The 15,120-nt window shown below is 51.9% G+C and overlaps 1 protein-coding gene across 1 annotated transcript; it reads left to right on the forward strand.

The window, feature by feature from the left end:
* Positions 1–12,642: 12,642 nt before the first annotated feature.
* Positions 12,643–14,781, forward strand: COMTD1 (catechol-O-methyltransferase domain containing 1). The gene is made up of 7 exons (XM_054572410.1): positions 12,643–12,851; positions 13,007–13,134; positions 13,390–13,495; positions 13,579–13,697; positions 13,792–13,846; positions 14,116–14,249; positions 14,498–14,781. The coding sequence occupies exons 1-7, from the start codon at positions 12,758–12,760 to the stop codon at positions 14,648–14,650; spliced, it is 789 nt and encodes a 262-aa protein (XP_054428385.1). The 5' UTR covers positions 12,643–12,757; the 3' UTR covers positions 14,651–14,781.
* Positions 14,782–15,120: the final 339 nt, after the last annotated feature.

The raw sequence follows: 15,120 nt of genomic DNA on the forward strand, positions 1-15,120 counted from the left end.
CCTTTGCCTTCTGATGAATATTTTAAAATAATATGGTGATTGCCAGAGGGAAAGGATATAGGGGGAGGTAGGAGAGGGGATGGAGAGATAAATGGTGGTGGAAGGAGGCTTGACTTGGGGTGCTGAGCACACAAGGCAATACACAGATGATGTATTATAGAACTGTACACTGAAACCTACATAATTTTTTAACCAATGTCACCCCAATGAATTCAATTAAAAAATAAAAAAATAAAAAATCTTCTCCCCACCCCTCTCTGTTGATAAGGAAACACGCATTTCTAGTTATGCTGTTAGCCTGCAGAGGCCACTTTTCTGTCAAGGTTAATCTCCAGTTGTCCGACCACCTGGAAGTACCTAATCAGGGACACTGTGGGGATTGCACACATGCATACACTGCTCCCTTTTCTCTGAGAGGCGTCTGATCTCCAGAGGGGGCCAATGGTCACCTCGTCCTTTACCCCAGTCCTGCCTCTACCCTCAGAGCAGCAACCAAGGCCATCCGACAGGGTGCCTGTTTGCTGAGCCCCTGCTGCAGTTCAGCAAGGAGCCACCTGTCCTGGAAGGAGGGTGCTCCAGTGCACTTCACCCCATGCTGAGGAAGCGAAGCTGGGGGTGGGGGGAAGTACTAGTTTGTGTCTGAGCTGAGATTCAGTGTCAGTTTATCTCAACACTTCTCTCTAGATCCTGGGATCCTTCTCTTCTCCCTTCCTCTCACCCTCCTTCTCCTCTATCTCCACCTCCCCTTCCTCTCCTTCCCTACCTCTGTCAGTCTGTCTCTGTATGTGTTTCTGAGCTCTTTTGCTGTCACACTACCCACCCCACCCTCCCCCAAACACACTCAAGGGTCTAGGGCTGTTTAGAGGGTTTGGCTTTCCTCTCAGTCTTTCGTACAAAGATCTGGCCAAATTCACAGGAAAACTCTGTGAACGAATGAACAATAGCTCCTGGCACCCTCCTTTCCCCCTCCCTCCTCAACAAGAGACTTTTCCCAGGTGTTTAAACTGAGACCTAAGGTGGGATGAATGGGTGAGAGAATGACCAAAGGCCAGAAAGGATAAGGAAGGGTATTATTCTGAGCGGTCAGGCTAAAATAGGACACATGCAGCAGAGGAGACAGGACTTAAATTCTTACCCTCCATAATCAAAATTTCTCCCAACATGAAAGCTCCAGACCAAAAAGGTGCTGCCACTTGCCAGTTGTGTGACCTAAGCTGTATCACTGAACTTCCCTGAGCCAATAATAATCCCTATTTTAAAGGATTATTATGATTCAATGAGATAAGGACTGTTGATTTGTTTTGAATACTTTGGGCTGCAAATAACAGAAAAGTCGACTAAGACTTGCTTGAGCAATAAAGATAATTACTTTACACATTACGACTCTAGCAGTAGACATTTTCAGTTTTTGTACAATGATTCAGAAATGCCTTTGGAAACCAGTTTCTTTCTATATATCTACTTCACTATCCTTAGTTTGTTATTTACATCTCATGCTGTTCTGTCATGGCTGAGTGATAGCTGGGGCAACTCCAGATATCGTGTACCACATTCAAAATAAGAGGAAGGGATGTGTTAATAATATACACCCCTTCAGGAGATGAATTTCACTGTAGGTGATTCAAGGATCCCACCTTGAGAGAGTCTGCCCTGCAGCATGATTACCTAACATGAAGCTCATTCTTACCTCAGATGCCTTTAAGTTTTAAAAAAGCCTTCCGAGAAAAGGTGGTACCCCATTGGTAGGATTCCATGCATGCGTGGGGCTAGGTAGGGGTAGGAGAAGGTTTCCTGGTACCTCAGGTCATATCACAGACTTTCAGAGATGGAAGGGACCTGAGACAGCCTTCCTCCAACCCTACCACATGTTGGGGAAACTGAGGCCCAGGAAAGAGAAGTGGTTTCTTCGCAATTCACACAGCAGAGCCAGGGCTAAGTATTCCTGGCTCTGAGCCCCTTACTGTTCAGAGGCAAGTCCTCAGAAAGGAGGGCTTGGACCAGGAAATACTGGTGTCTTTGATGGGTTCCCCAGAAGCAGAGCCTGCATCAGGGATTCCTATTCAAATGATGGACTAGGGGAGTCCCTGAGGAGAAGGGATATGAAGGGGACAGGAGAGGAAAGAGGTAGAAGCTTCATCAGAATGTGGTCTCCACTGGGCTCCAGCTGCAGTCTGGTCTCACAGAAGCTCCGGAGCACAAATAGCATCACAGAGTTAGCCCTTCCTTGAGGCTTGGGTCACCTTTTGTGCCACCACATCAGTCAGTCAGTGGCCACGGTCTCCCAGGTGTGTGGGTGGTGTGTGGCCTTCTAGTGGAGGCGGCTCTCGTTTGGCTGATGATGCTGCTCCAGGGAAGAGGAAGCTGTGGGCCAATGTCAGCAACCCTCCAGCAGCTGGGGATGGAAAACAGGCAGGTTAGGAGGAAACAAGCAACTCTCTCCCAGAAGCCCAAGTCACCACAGCATTGTCAGCCATAGAAGAGTGTCTAGGCACATAGGCCTGTCCCCTCTGCAACCTCAGTTTTCCTGTTCATAAAATGGGCATGCAGGACCAAAGAACCGCTGTGTTCCCTTCCAGCTCTGCATTTCAAAGCTTCTGTGAGTCCGCTTCCACCTCACCCCGAAGTTCCAACCAGGCAGGCCCCTGCCCACAGACTCCCCACTTGCCCAAGCAGCTGAAGAACCATTGAGAACAGCAGACTCAACCTGCGGTGGTGAAAACGCAATACAATACGCAGATGATATATTATGGAATTGTACACCTGAACCCTGCATAATTTTGTTAACAAATGTCGCCCCAATAAAGTCAATTAAAAAATAAATCCTGAAATTCAAAAAAAAAAAAAAAAAGAAAGAAAGAAAGAAAGAAAGAAAAAACATTGAGAACAAACTGGGGTCTCTACTCAACAGGTCTGAACACCGCAATGTGGGCAAAAGAAAGTTTCTTGGTTTGTGTACGTCTCCAGCCTGCTGAAGGGACCTGGGGAGTCAGTATTTCTTAAAATGTAAGTACTGAGACTATACTGGGTTGTCAGTAAATTCATTATCCCATTACACAGGCCTGAATTATTCAGTGCTCTTGAGGCGGCCTCGGGGGCGCGCCCGAGCACAGGCGATGCTGGCATGAACGGGATGGATGGAGTCAGGCCCGGGGCATGGCTGGTGCCGGGATGACGGATCTCAGCCCAGAGAGGCTGCCAGGGCTTGAAGGCACAAGAGGGTTCTAGCTGGTAGCACCTGGGCCCTGGGTGTTCCTGGGCCCTGGGGAAAGGCTTGTGTAGATATGCACCAACCCCCTGACCCCCCAAGAAATTGGCAGAGTGTTTTTGGAGGCCCACCTGCTCCAAAAACACCCAGGGACAGAAGATCCAGGCTCTCCCTCTACCTGGCTGTGTCCCCTCCAGCAAGTCATTCACCTCTCTTAGCCTCAGTGTCTTTACCAGTAAAATGCAGCAATGATGCTAAAATGTTCCCAGTATCCATTCTTCCGCTCAAATATAATGATGGAACTGATTTTTCATTGAGTATATAATTCTCTGGAATAAAGACTATTTATAGATTGAAGTGTGCCCATGTGACTAAGTGCTAGTCAAAAGGATGCAAGTAGAAGAATCCTATGAGACTTTGAAGATGTGTCCTTAAAGGAACGGGGTGAGTCACATCTTCTCCTTTCCTTTTTCTTGAAAACTGGGATAAAGGTGTGATGGCTGGTGCTCAAGCAGTCATATTGCTCATTGAGGAGAAGCCACATGATAGAGATGCACAACAGAGTAAAAGCCTGAGTCCCTGTTGACTCTGGAGCCTTCTTACCATGTCCAAGTTGTATCTATATAAAATAGAAGCCCTGACCTGCATGGCTCACTTGGTTGGGCCTTGTCCCACAAGCTGAAAAGTCTCTTTACAAACCAAAATGTCACAATTTGATTCCCCATCAGGGCATATGCCTGCATTGCAGGTTTGGTCACTGGTTGGGGCTCGTAGGAGAGGCAACCAACTGATGCTTCTCTCTCACCCTCTCTTTCTCCCTCCCTTCCCCTTTCCTTAAAAATAAATAAACAAACAAATAAATAAAAATAAAAACTAAAATAGAAATTAACCTCTCTTGCTTAAGTCATTGTCTTTTGGATTTTTCTGTCATAGCCAAACCCAACCCTGCTTTATTGGGCAAGTCTGAGGGTGAAATGAGATATTACAGGAAAAGCAGCCACCCCAACAGGCATTTCTTCTAGGATACTTCAGTGTTTAAGAACTGTAAGAACTGAAACCAGAGGATTTGAGTTCAAATCCCAACTCTAACATTTTATAAATTATGCAACACAGGCAAGTTGCTTAATCTCTCTGTGCTTAAGCTTCCTCATCTGTAACATGGGGATAAATATGAGAATTAAGTGAGTTACTATGAAGTTATAAGAAGTGCTATATAAGTATCAGCAGTTAGTATCCCATTTTTAGACATTTAGGGGGAGTCCAAATGTAGCTCAGCATCCTGGGTCTCCATGACATCTAAAGCTTCATCTCTGTCTGGATTTTTCCCTCGAGGTGGCTGTGCTCTCCAAACAGTTTCAGTTGTGACACAAACAGCTTTGCCTCAGTGAGGAGGCCCCCAATCTGAACCAATGAGAATGAGCGGAAGAGGCTGGGCTCCTGGTTTGGGACCAGAAGGGGGATTACTCTCCAGGATCCCCATGAAGTTCTTCCTCAGGAAGAGAGAAAGAGAAATAAAAGCACTTGACTGCATACCCCAGGCAGGTATCTCTCGGCCTCTGGGGAGAGGATCAAAGCAAAGGTCACAACTCATGCGCCAGCAGCACAGAGACCAACACAGAATATGAATGGAATGTGTTGTGTCTGAGGCAGCAGGGAGTGGTGGGAACTGTGGCAAAGCACATGACCCACGTGGGGACGGGGACAGGCACTTGCAGTACTAGCAGACTTGCCATGCAGCAAAATGGGTCCAGTTTGGTCAAATCTTCTGCTTTTCAACAGAAATGAAAATCAAATCTAAATTCTTTCTCAAATGTTCTGATTGTTTAGCATTGGCTCCATTCAAACAAACACTGATCAAGAAAAACAAAATATGTCCCTAGGCCAGCTTGGGGGCTGCCAGGCGTGAACAAGCAATGAGAGGTCTCCCGTGCATCCTGAGTCCCGGGCTCTATTTCCTGGTGTCTCTGAGGGAAAGGGGCATATGCTGAGCCAGAGGGTGGCTCAGAGGAAAGACAGGGCTGGGAGTTTCTCCTTTGCTGGGAGGCCAGTGCTCCGAGCTGGAACAGGGAAGGTGAGCAGGACCCCTCAGCTCCCTCTCCTGTCCATTGTGAGGACGGCAGCAAGGGCAGGCGGAGGCAGGGCGTTGCCTTGCAGCCTCAAGCAACACTCCAACTCCCAGAGCTTCAGGTTCTTCCTCTGAGGCTAAATTGATCGGAAAATCTTCAGCTCCTGCCGGCGGCAGCCACCCTTTCCTGCCTGCCCCTGCTGAGATCGTGCCCAGTGGGGTTTCTGCACCCATAGCTGCGGAGACACCCTGGGGCCCTTGGGACCTGTGTGCAGACTGGGCTGCCTCTCCTGACTCTGCACTCCGCCACCAGTAATAGAGTTATACGCCCATACCCTTGGCCATGTGACCTCACGGGGCCATCCCACAGAGGGGACAGAGCACACAGCTTCACTCAGTACTTGGAGCTTGGCCAAATGATGCTGTGGCCACTGGAACATCAGCAGACCAGACTGAGGCAAATGCTTTAAAAGCGTTTGTGGAGTGGGCTTCTTGCACCTGTGTTGTCCACTGGGAAAGAGCATCACCAGGTCGAAAGAGCTGAACCCACCACCTGCTGCAGAAGCACCCCAGCTGACCCTCTGAACAAGGAGCAAGAAAATTAATTGATTATCCTGGAAGCCAATGACCCCTGGGGCTGTGACACAACACTGCCACAGCACAAACAGGACTACAATGCCAGGAGGATGTGGGCTTCGCCGACCCCGTCCTCAGCAAGATGCACAGGAGCTCCCAACCCATCTGGTCATCACTGTCCCAGAGGCCTCTGTGCCCTGGCTCTGAGGCAAACAGAGACTCTCCCTGGAGTGGGAAGATACCCCAGCCTGGGAGCACACAGAATTGGAGCCAATTGCCACATCGTGGCTGTGAGACTTTGGATGAGTCACTTCCTCTGTCTGAAAGGCACCTGTAGAGTGATCACGCCCACTCCACCCATGAGAGGCCACGGGTCTGCAGCAGCACAAAGGTGGGCGCCCAGTGCTGGCACGTGGGCTTGTCAGCTAGAGGAGGGACTGGGCCTGCCGTGAGTCTTTGGGATGGGGCGCGTCTCCTGCGAGAAAGCTCACTCTTGAGGAAAATGAAGCTTCACCTTTGGAGGGCCTGATTTCAAGTTCAGTATGGAATCTGTCACTGTAGCCTGAAAAAAAACAAACAGGTTTATCTCAGTACCAACTCTAAGCCTATGGGCCCTGGCCATACTCCTTGGGGGCTTGTATCAGTTAGGAATGCTTTAAACTTCAAGTAAAAGAACATACAGAAAATCATTGCTTAAACACAAAGGGCTCCTTTTTCTCATGGAACAGGTATTCTGGAGGTAGCCAGTTGCTGGTGGTGAATCAATGGTTAGATAATACCTCCAAGCACCAGTATTCCATCTTTTGTCTCACCATCCTCACCGTTTGATTGTGTTTGTTTGTTTGTTTGTTTGTTTTTAACCTTAACTTAATTGCCTAATGGCCACAAGATGGCTACTATGGTTCCAACCATTTCATCTTTATATAACTCCATACAAGGTAAAAAGAAGCTAAGCAGTAACAGCGGGAGTTTCTTATTATCAGGGAGGAAAATGTCCTGAGAAGCCAGAAATGAGCTGCTGGGGGGATAAGAGCAGATACCTTGAAAAAACATACCTGAGATGGTTGTGACAGCCTGAGACGGATAATAGTTCATCCCCCGCAGTTGGGCACATTGTTCCCTGAATAGTACCAGGCTCCTACAGGCAAGGCAGAAGGAGGAGGGGTGCTTCAGGGGCAGACAGTAATGGTGGAGGAGGGAAAATCAGCCCCATGGGGGAGTAGTACCAGGCAGGACCCTCAGCTGCAAACCATACAAGCTGCTCTGTAGCAAACAGCAGATTTTACTTTGTTGCAAACAATAGGCCCACTCTGCTGTAAACAGCAGCCTCTGGGAGGGCCCAGGAATCAGGTTTGGATGTGCCACCAGCAGGAACTTCGCAGCTGGAAGCCTCACTCAATCACACCATGGGGCTGTTCTAGTTAGAACACAGCCACCACCACAGTCCACGTTTGGCTAGAGCCTCCAAGACAACCACCGCAGCAGAATCGGGCACTGCCATGCTTACTTGCTGAGCACCTTTCTCCTTCACACAACCGCTAACTCACATCGCCTAGTTTTGCATTCTTCGAGTCTTGTGCCGTACATCTGTTGGGCGGAAGCTTGTTCCCATGCCTTCTGGGAAGTACGCGTTAGTCTTTTTTGGGAAAAGGAAGGACTCACAATGTAGGCCAGTGTCTTAATGTGAAGAGATAAAAGCTGCAGGGAGACCTTTCTTTACTGGTTCTTTAAAGGGCCCTGTGACGTCTTGACCATTTGAAGGCTTCTGAGGGTCAGCCAAGGTGTCCAGCAGGAGCATTCCTGGCCACCCTGACAAAAAAGAAGTAGAGAAACAGGTGACACCATGAAAAACACACCTAAGTTATTTACTGGGAACTCAGAAATACCTGGATTCAGCCAGATAAATTGAATCACAGGGAAATTGTTGATACCGGTAGATGCCTCCCTGGAGAACTAAATGAATTTCCAAAGGACCTAGGGGCTCTGGACTTGGGCCCAATGGTGAGATGGCGAACTTCTGTATGGAAGCTGAATTGGAGACAAGTTCACGTCCTGGCTCTGCCACTTACGCATCACTTGACATCTTGGAGCCTTGGTTTGCCTATCTGGAAAATGGAGACAATGCCAGCTACTAGAGAGGGTTGCTGTGAGGAATATTCCACCTCCCATTCAGTTCATGCCGCAGCAGGGAATCCTATGTGTTTAAATATCTAACCCCACAGTGGTTCTCAGGGAGGAGGGATGAGAGCCAGGCAGGGGTATTTTAATCCATAAAACCATTCTGAGAGCCTGGAGGTTGTGGCGGGCAGAATTCTGCCACCATCTGATGATCTCCACCACTGATGTTACTCCCAAGGTAGGACTTTGCAGGTGTAACTAACCAGCTCACCTTAAAATAGGGACATTATCCCAGATTATCTGGGTGGGCCTAATGTAATCACATGAACCCCTAGAGGAAGAAGAGGAAGGCATCAAAAAGATTCAAGGTGCCCTTGCTGGCCTTGAACATGAAGGCGCTTCATGAGAAGGAGCTGAATCTGCCAAGAGCTAGAGACCTTGAAAGAGGGCCTGAAGCACCAGGGCAGGCAGAACACAGCCCCAGGCAACACCTTAACTTTATCCTGGTGAGATCCTAAGCAGAGAATCCGGCCATGTCTTGCCAGTCTTTTGACCTACAGACGCATGAGATAATAAATGGGTGTTTTAAGCCACTAAGTGTGTGGCAGTTCATTACACAGCAATAAAACACTAACACAGAAGTAGCATCCCCATCGTTTAGTTGAGGAACGCTGAGCTCACACATCCACAAAGTGAGTGGTAGGACCAATGTATGAATGTATGAATCCAAGTCCATGTGACCCCCGAACCCATGCTGTCACTTCCCATTTAGCCTGTCCAGATGAGGAAACTGAGGCACTAGAGCCTGGGGTATGGCCTGCCAGCTCTGCAGCTCCTTGGCACAGAGGAGGCAGGAGCACACTGCAGGCCCTCTGTCCTCCTGAACTCCTCTCAGGAGCCCCAGGGGCCCCTGACTCACGGGCTATCTGCCTCCATCCACTCAGCTTGAAACAGCCCCCTAGAGCCCTGGAACCAGGGAATTGCCTCCCAAAGCCATAGGTGTAAAGATGCCATCCTCTCTGGAGAACTCAGCAGACCTCACCCAGATGTGGTCAGGCTCCCGGCTCCAGCTTTCCTGAGGAGAGAAGAGGCCTAAAGAAGGCAAGCCCTGGAGAGAGACCCAAAGGTGCCTCTGGCAGCCCACAGCTGCTGGGGGAGAGCCCACTCAGTGTGAGAAAGGAACTGAAAGGCCCAAAGGTAGAAAGAGGACTCCTGGGGCAGAGATGGGGAGTGTGGGGGCAATCAGCTGACCACTGAGGCCCTTCTGACCCTAACGGGCTTCAGTTGTAGGTCCTAACTTCTCTGATCCATGCTCTAACTCAGAGGAAACAGTTGTTCCATTGGTCACATCAAAGATATATGCAGTTCGACTGACACAGTGCTTAAAAAATTTTCTCATTAAAAGCCAGATTTCTAACCTCTCTTGTAAAATCATAAATTTTGGCCACACTACACCCATCTTCCCACATGGCAGCATGGACTGGAGTCAAGTGGCTGCCATGACTTCTGATTGCACATGAGCTTTGGAGCACCCCGGATCCCACTGCTCCATGTTGCCTCCCCTCACCTACCTGCTCCCTACTGACCTCCCCTCACCTACTTAGTCCCTGAAGACATGAGTCTCAATCCCTTAGGCCCAGCTTGACTCTGTGGCATTACCCTTCTGCTCCTGACTCACCCAGTCCTGGAGGACCTTGGAGAAGTGCCTAGCCTCTGTCATGGTAGCAGGGCTGGGAGAAGTAGAAGTTGAGGACATTAGGATACAAATTGAGGTGTTGCTTCCAGACTTCTCTTTTTTTTTTCTTTCTTTCTTTTCTTTCTTTCTTTTTTTTTTTTTTTGTGGACAACTATTCCCAGTGACCTGGTTTGGCTAAGAATTGGTCAGGGGTCATACTCCTGACTTCCTGGTGTGAACCTAAGGGAATATACAGGCACCTATTCATTTCCTCTGTCTTCCTGAGTCTGCAGGCTCCCTGATGCCTAATGGAGCAGCTGCATTTGGCCAAAAGAACAACTGACAGAGATAGAAGCAATACTCCCTCCTCCCCTGGGGCAGCTGCCCATATCCACATGGCCCTTTGGGGAGGCCCAGCTCCCCTCACTTCTGGGGGCCACCTCTGAGGAAAAGAATCAAAATCTATTTTGTCTTCAGACTCTTGGCCTTATAGGGAAAGGTACAATAACAGATTTGGAGGCGACACTTTGCTGCCTTCATTGTGAGCTGAGACGCTGGCACTGCAATGGAAGAGACAAGAAATGAGGAGTAAATGGGGGAGGGAAGTGGAAAAATTAAATTTTGCGTGATCAGCAAGGTTTCAAACAATCGCTCGCCAACTGAAGTGGGTGCCACGTCTATAAGTCATTCTGTTTTATAGACCATTAGGATCTCCAGAGAGAACCTGCATGGAGACCACTGCTTTTTGTTGAAATTAAAATGTCAGAGAAAAAGAAATAGAACAAAACAGGGAATCTGCAATTAATTACCAGGCCATAAAAATTCAATAATCAGGAGGCAGAGCGGCCGCGGGCCCAGAGGTATCAGAGCCAGCGTAACAAGAATGGAATACATTAATCTTTTCAAATTAGTTTTTTAATCTGACAGGGATATATGGTGACATGCCTCCCCTCCCCGCCCGTCCCCCCACCTCTGCAGGCTCCAGACTGAAGTCAGGCTGGCAAAGGAGGTTCTACGGTGAGAAGGGGGCCTGCCCACACCCGGACCCCAGACGGGGGAGAATGAGGCCTGCAGCCTCAACTGGGCCCAGGGCCCGCCTGTCGGCCGGCCTGGTGGAGGGGCCCCATCAGTGGTGCCAGGAAAGCACTTCTTGTGAGTGTGGTTCCAGCTGGGGCCCACTGAGTCAGAGCAGCAGTTAGGTGTGCCCCCGCTCTGCCCAGGCGGTCAGAGGGTTTAAGAAAACAGGAGCAGGGGCTGGGGAGTAAGCGTGGAGAAGTGGTCTCTCTGAGCTTGGTTTCTTCCTCTGGAAAATGAGAATAATATCACAGCCTCACAGAGACGCCTGGAACTCAGTAAAAGACCTCCTACTGTTACCATTTTTACTGTCTAGACTGGCTGTTCAGGCAGCAAGGAGCCCGAGGCACCGCCAGCGCACAATTCAGAGAGCATTTATTGAGCGCTTGCTGCGTGCTGAGCTCTGAGGAAAGAGAGACCAGCAGACTCAGTACTTATCCTGGGGAATGAGGCTCGCAGTCAGGTCAGAGGGCCAAGCAGGATGCAATCAATGGGGAAGGGGCTTCTCTTCAGAGCGGGACGCTCGCCTGGTGATAGAGAGGAGGACGTGGCCACACCCAGCACCCGGGTCCAGCCTCAGGACAGCAGGCTCCTCCCCCGCGTCTCTGGTCTGGGGGCCGCCGCTGATTGGTCAGAGGACCACAGTTCCCCCGCTGTGTCTGATTGGAGACTGTGCCCAGAGCTAAGTAGCCCCGCCCCGGAACGGGGCCTCCTACTGCGTCGCCTGCCCAAGGCCCAGGAGTCCAGCCGGCAGTGCTGGTCAGTCCCGAGCTCCGTTTCCCTCCAGCTCAAGCTGGGATTCAGCCTCAGCCAAGCGGCTCTCTCACTTACCGCCTCTCCCTCCCCCAACAACCCTGCCTCTGGGCCTTAGTAGAGCTGAACTCCGCCTAGGAAGCCCCCAGTGGAGCTCTAGCCAGTGTGGTTACTAAATGGGCTGTCCCCAGGGAAGAGCAGTAGAGCAGCAGCCAGGTGACCTTCTGCCCTTTTGACTTCGACTCCTTTTCAAATGTAACAGTTGTAACCCACTAAGTGCTGGGCCCTGTAAATCGTTCACCTGGATTTTCTCATTTCATCCCGTAGGGGGTGGGAACTATTAAAAACCCATTTTACAGAAGACGAAATTGTGAGGCTGGGGTTGTTCACGGACTCTTACATGTCCTGTGGTCTCCGAACACAGCTTCACTAAGAATACAGGCTAGGACAGCGTCTTCTACCTCTCCCAGAGGCACACAGTAGGTGTTAACCAGTGCTAACTGGACAGAACAGCCTGCAAGTAGTCTCGCCTGCCCTCCGACCTTTTTCCCCCCTAAGATGTCGTCACTCCAACCTATAACTTAGCTGCTGGCATTTATTGAGCACCTACTGTGTGCCAGGCTGTGGGATCTGGTGCCATTTGCAGTAAGACTATGGTCCCTGTTCTCACAAAGGAAACTGAGGCTTAAAGAGACTGATGAGCCTAAGATCTCACACTCATGTGCATTTGGCACCCAGGATTTTAACTAAGGACAGCTCAGCGCCCCTTAAACCTGACCTGCCCAACAGCTCCCCAACTGACATCTGGTTGTGTACCCCCAAACAAGGTTCTTCACTCCTTCAACCTTACACCCTTGGTCACCTCACCAAAGGCCTCCTCTGAATCTCTCAGTTCCTCTCAGGAACTTTCACTTCTATCACTTTGTACTCGGTACCATCCTGTTACACTGACGGCCCTCTCGCCCTCCCACGTAAATTCCAGAGGGACTCAGCAGAAAGGGTAGTGATGAGAAAGAAGCATATCAAATTTTTCTCCCTGACCCAGGTCCCCAGACCCTAGTTGTAGGTCTCGGCCCCCGCCCGGCGAAGTTCAGAGCGCAGCCACCAGATGGCACCCAGCTCGCTCGGGCAGGATTTGCAGTAAGGCCATGCGGCCGCCAGATGATGCTCGAGACCGCAGCCCTGCGGGCAGTGCTGAAACAAGGTGGAACAAGAAACGCCTGAGGGTCCGAGTGCGGTCCTGGTACCCCCAGCGCCAGTGACCTCGTCACCGCCGCCTTCAGTCCACGCAATGATCCAGCCCACGCCCCGGCTCTCTGTGCCCGCCGCGCTGGCCCTGGGATCAGCCGCTCTGGGCGCGGCCTTCGCTACCGGCCTTTTCCTGGGTGAGTAGGGACTAGCCTGCAGCTCCCTCTGCAGAGGCCCCGCGGATAGGGCTGGCGCGGAAGCACAGCCCTTGAATCCCCAAGGCTGGCTGCGACCAAGGCTCACCCCCGGCACCCCGGAGTCCCAGGCGCTGACTCAGCACCCCTCCCTGCAGGGAGATGGTGCCCTCCATGGCGATCAAGGCGAGAGAAGCGCTTGCTGCCCCCTGAGGAAAGCCCCCTGTGGCAGTATCTGCTGAGCCGCTCCTTGCGGGAACATCCGGCGTTACGGAGCCTGCGGCTGGTCAGCAGGGCCAGGGCGGGAGTTGGAGCCCACCTCGGGCCCTGCGGACCCCACGTGGTTGCATGACCTTGGGCTGGGCAGGGACCCACTCAGGGCTTCCGCGCTCCTCAGCCCGGGCGCGGTGGGCGTTCCCTGGGAAGGGCGTTCCTCTAGGCCCCGCCCATAGTCACGCCCACAGGGAAGTCCTGAACCTGGGGCTGGCGTGGGTGACGGGCAGAGCTAGAGCGACCCTCTCCCCTTCCAACACACACACAGCTAACTCTGGAGCAGCCGCAGGGAGATTCCATGATGACGAGTGAGCAGGCCCAGCTTCTGGCCAACCTAGCGCGGCTTATTAAGGCAAAGAAGGCCCTGGACCTGGGTAGGGCACCGTGATCACTGGGTGTCTAAGTCACCAGCCTTCTCCCCACTGTGGCCTGAGCCTATGCGTGTCCTTGTTCCCAGGCACTTTCACAGGCTACTCAGCCCTAGCATTGGCCCTGGCACTGCCCCCGGCCGGGCGTGTGGTGACCTGCGAGATAAACCCGGGGCCCCCGGAGCTGGGGCGGCCCCTGTGGCAGCAGGTGAGTGTTCTTCATCAGGCCCCCGGAGCCCAGCCACTCCGCTCCCAGCTCTGGCAGAAGGGGCATGCTGGCTCTGACCCCACTCCTTCCTCAGGCTGAAGAGGAGCACAAGATTGACCTGCGGTTGAAGCCCGCCCTGGAAACCCTGGGTGAGCACCGTGTGGAAAAGGCCTTGGCGCCATATCCCAAATGGGGCCATCGGGTGTAAGCTAGTGACCGGGTCCTGCGGACGGGCTTGGGGCAATGACAGACCCTCACTGCCCAGTCTCAGGGTATGCAGCCACATGCAAGGTGGCAGGGCTGGCGTCCTCAAGGCCGGAGTCCTTGAGTGATCACAACGCCTGCACTGGCCTGGGCAGGGGCTTCCAGCCACTGGGCCTGCGGACTCAGCCACATCTGCCCATCCCTCCCCCGCAAGATGAGCTCCTTGACGCGGGTGAGGCTGGCACCTTCGACATAGCTGTGGTGGACGCTGACAAGAAGAACTGCACCGCCTACTACGAGCGATGCCTGCAGCTGCTGCGGCCAGGAGGCATCCTCGCTGTCCTCAGTGTAAGGGATAGACCAAAGGGAGGAAAGATCCTCTGGGGCTGGGAGTCTCTTTCCCCTTGGCTCCTCCCCATACCCCGCCCCCATGTCCCAAAGCCCCACCCAGTATTCATAGGAGCTCCTCCCTCGAGGTATTCAAGCTGAGTCCCCAAGCCTTTACCAGCTTGTCTTCAGTCTCCCGTTCTCACCCGGCCTCCGGTTCAGGCACCTCCCCTAGAGGCCCCGACCCCGTGATGCCCCACCCTCCACAGGTCCTGTGGCGAGGAAAAGTGTTGCAACCCCAACCGGGAGACCTGGAAACCGAGTGCGTGCGAAACCTGAACGAGCGCATCCTACGGGACGCCCGAGTCCACATCAGCCTCTTGCCCCTGGGCGACGGCCTCACCTTAGCCTTCAAAATCTAAGACTGGCCCCTAGAGATGGCCTCGATGGAGGGGACCTGGGAACCCCAGCCATCGACCTGGAGTTTTAAGTCTGTCAATAAAGTGGGTCCTGGACACAATCTTACGAGCTTTCCATACAGCACTGAAATGGGGGTAGGGAGGGAAAGCCCAGCACAGGCAGTTTCTGGAGCAAAAGGGAGCCTGGTTCATCCCCTCCCTGGCACAGTCCTGATGGCCACCTGACACCAGGGCTGGGGCCCAACCACAGGGGCATCCAGCTGACTGGAGGCAGGATACAGTTTTAATTGACCTGGCCACATGCAATTGGACAGAAGACCCAGCTCCACAGGTTTGCCCCTACTCTACAGTCTCTTGAGAGCCAAGTGCTGGGTAAAGCCCACTTTGGTCTAGCCTCCTACATCTCTTCCTAGGAGGGCCAAGTAAATGAATTTCAGTCCCAGTACAGCAGGAATTAGGGGGAAAGCCATACC

The sequence above is a fragment of the Pteronotus mesoamericanus genome, unplaced genomic scaffold, assembly GCF_021234165.1.
Source record: "Pteronotus mesoamericanus isolate MK-2021 breed Mesoamerican mustached bat unplaced genomic scaffold, CSHL_Meso_final contig_24, whole genome shotgun sequence".
Taxonomy (NCBI): Eukaryota; Metazoa; Chordata; class Mammalia; order Chiroptera; family Mormoopidae; genus Pteronotus; species Pteronotus mesoamericanus.

What these genes read in the sequence shown, in the direction of transcription:
- COMTD1 (XM_054572410.1), top strand. Translation starts at nt 12,758, where the DNA reads ATGATCCAGCCCACGCCCCGGCTCTCTGTGCCCGCCGCGCTGGCCCTG. An exon ending in AAAGAAGGCCCTGGACCTGG is followed by an intron (nt 13,496 to 13,578) that starts GTAGGGCACCGT and finishes CCTTGTTCCCAG; the next exon opens with GCACTTTCACAGGCTACTCA. An exon ending in GCCCGCCCTGGAAACCCTGG is followed by an intron (nt 13,847 to 14,115) that starts GTGAGCACCGTG and finishes CTCCCCCGCAAG; the next exon opens with ATGAGCTCCTTGACGCGGGT.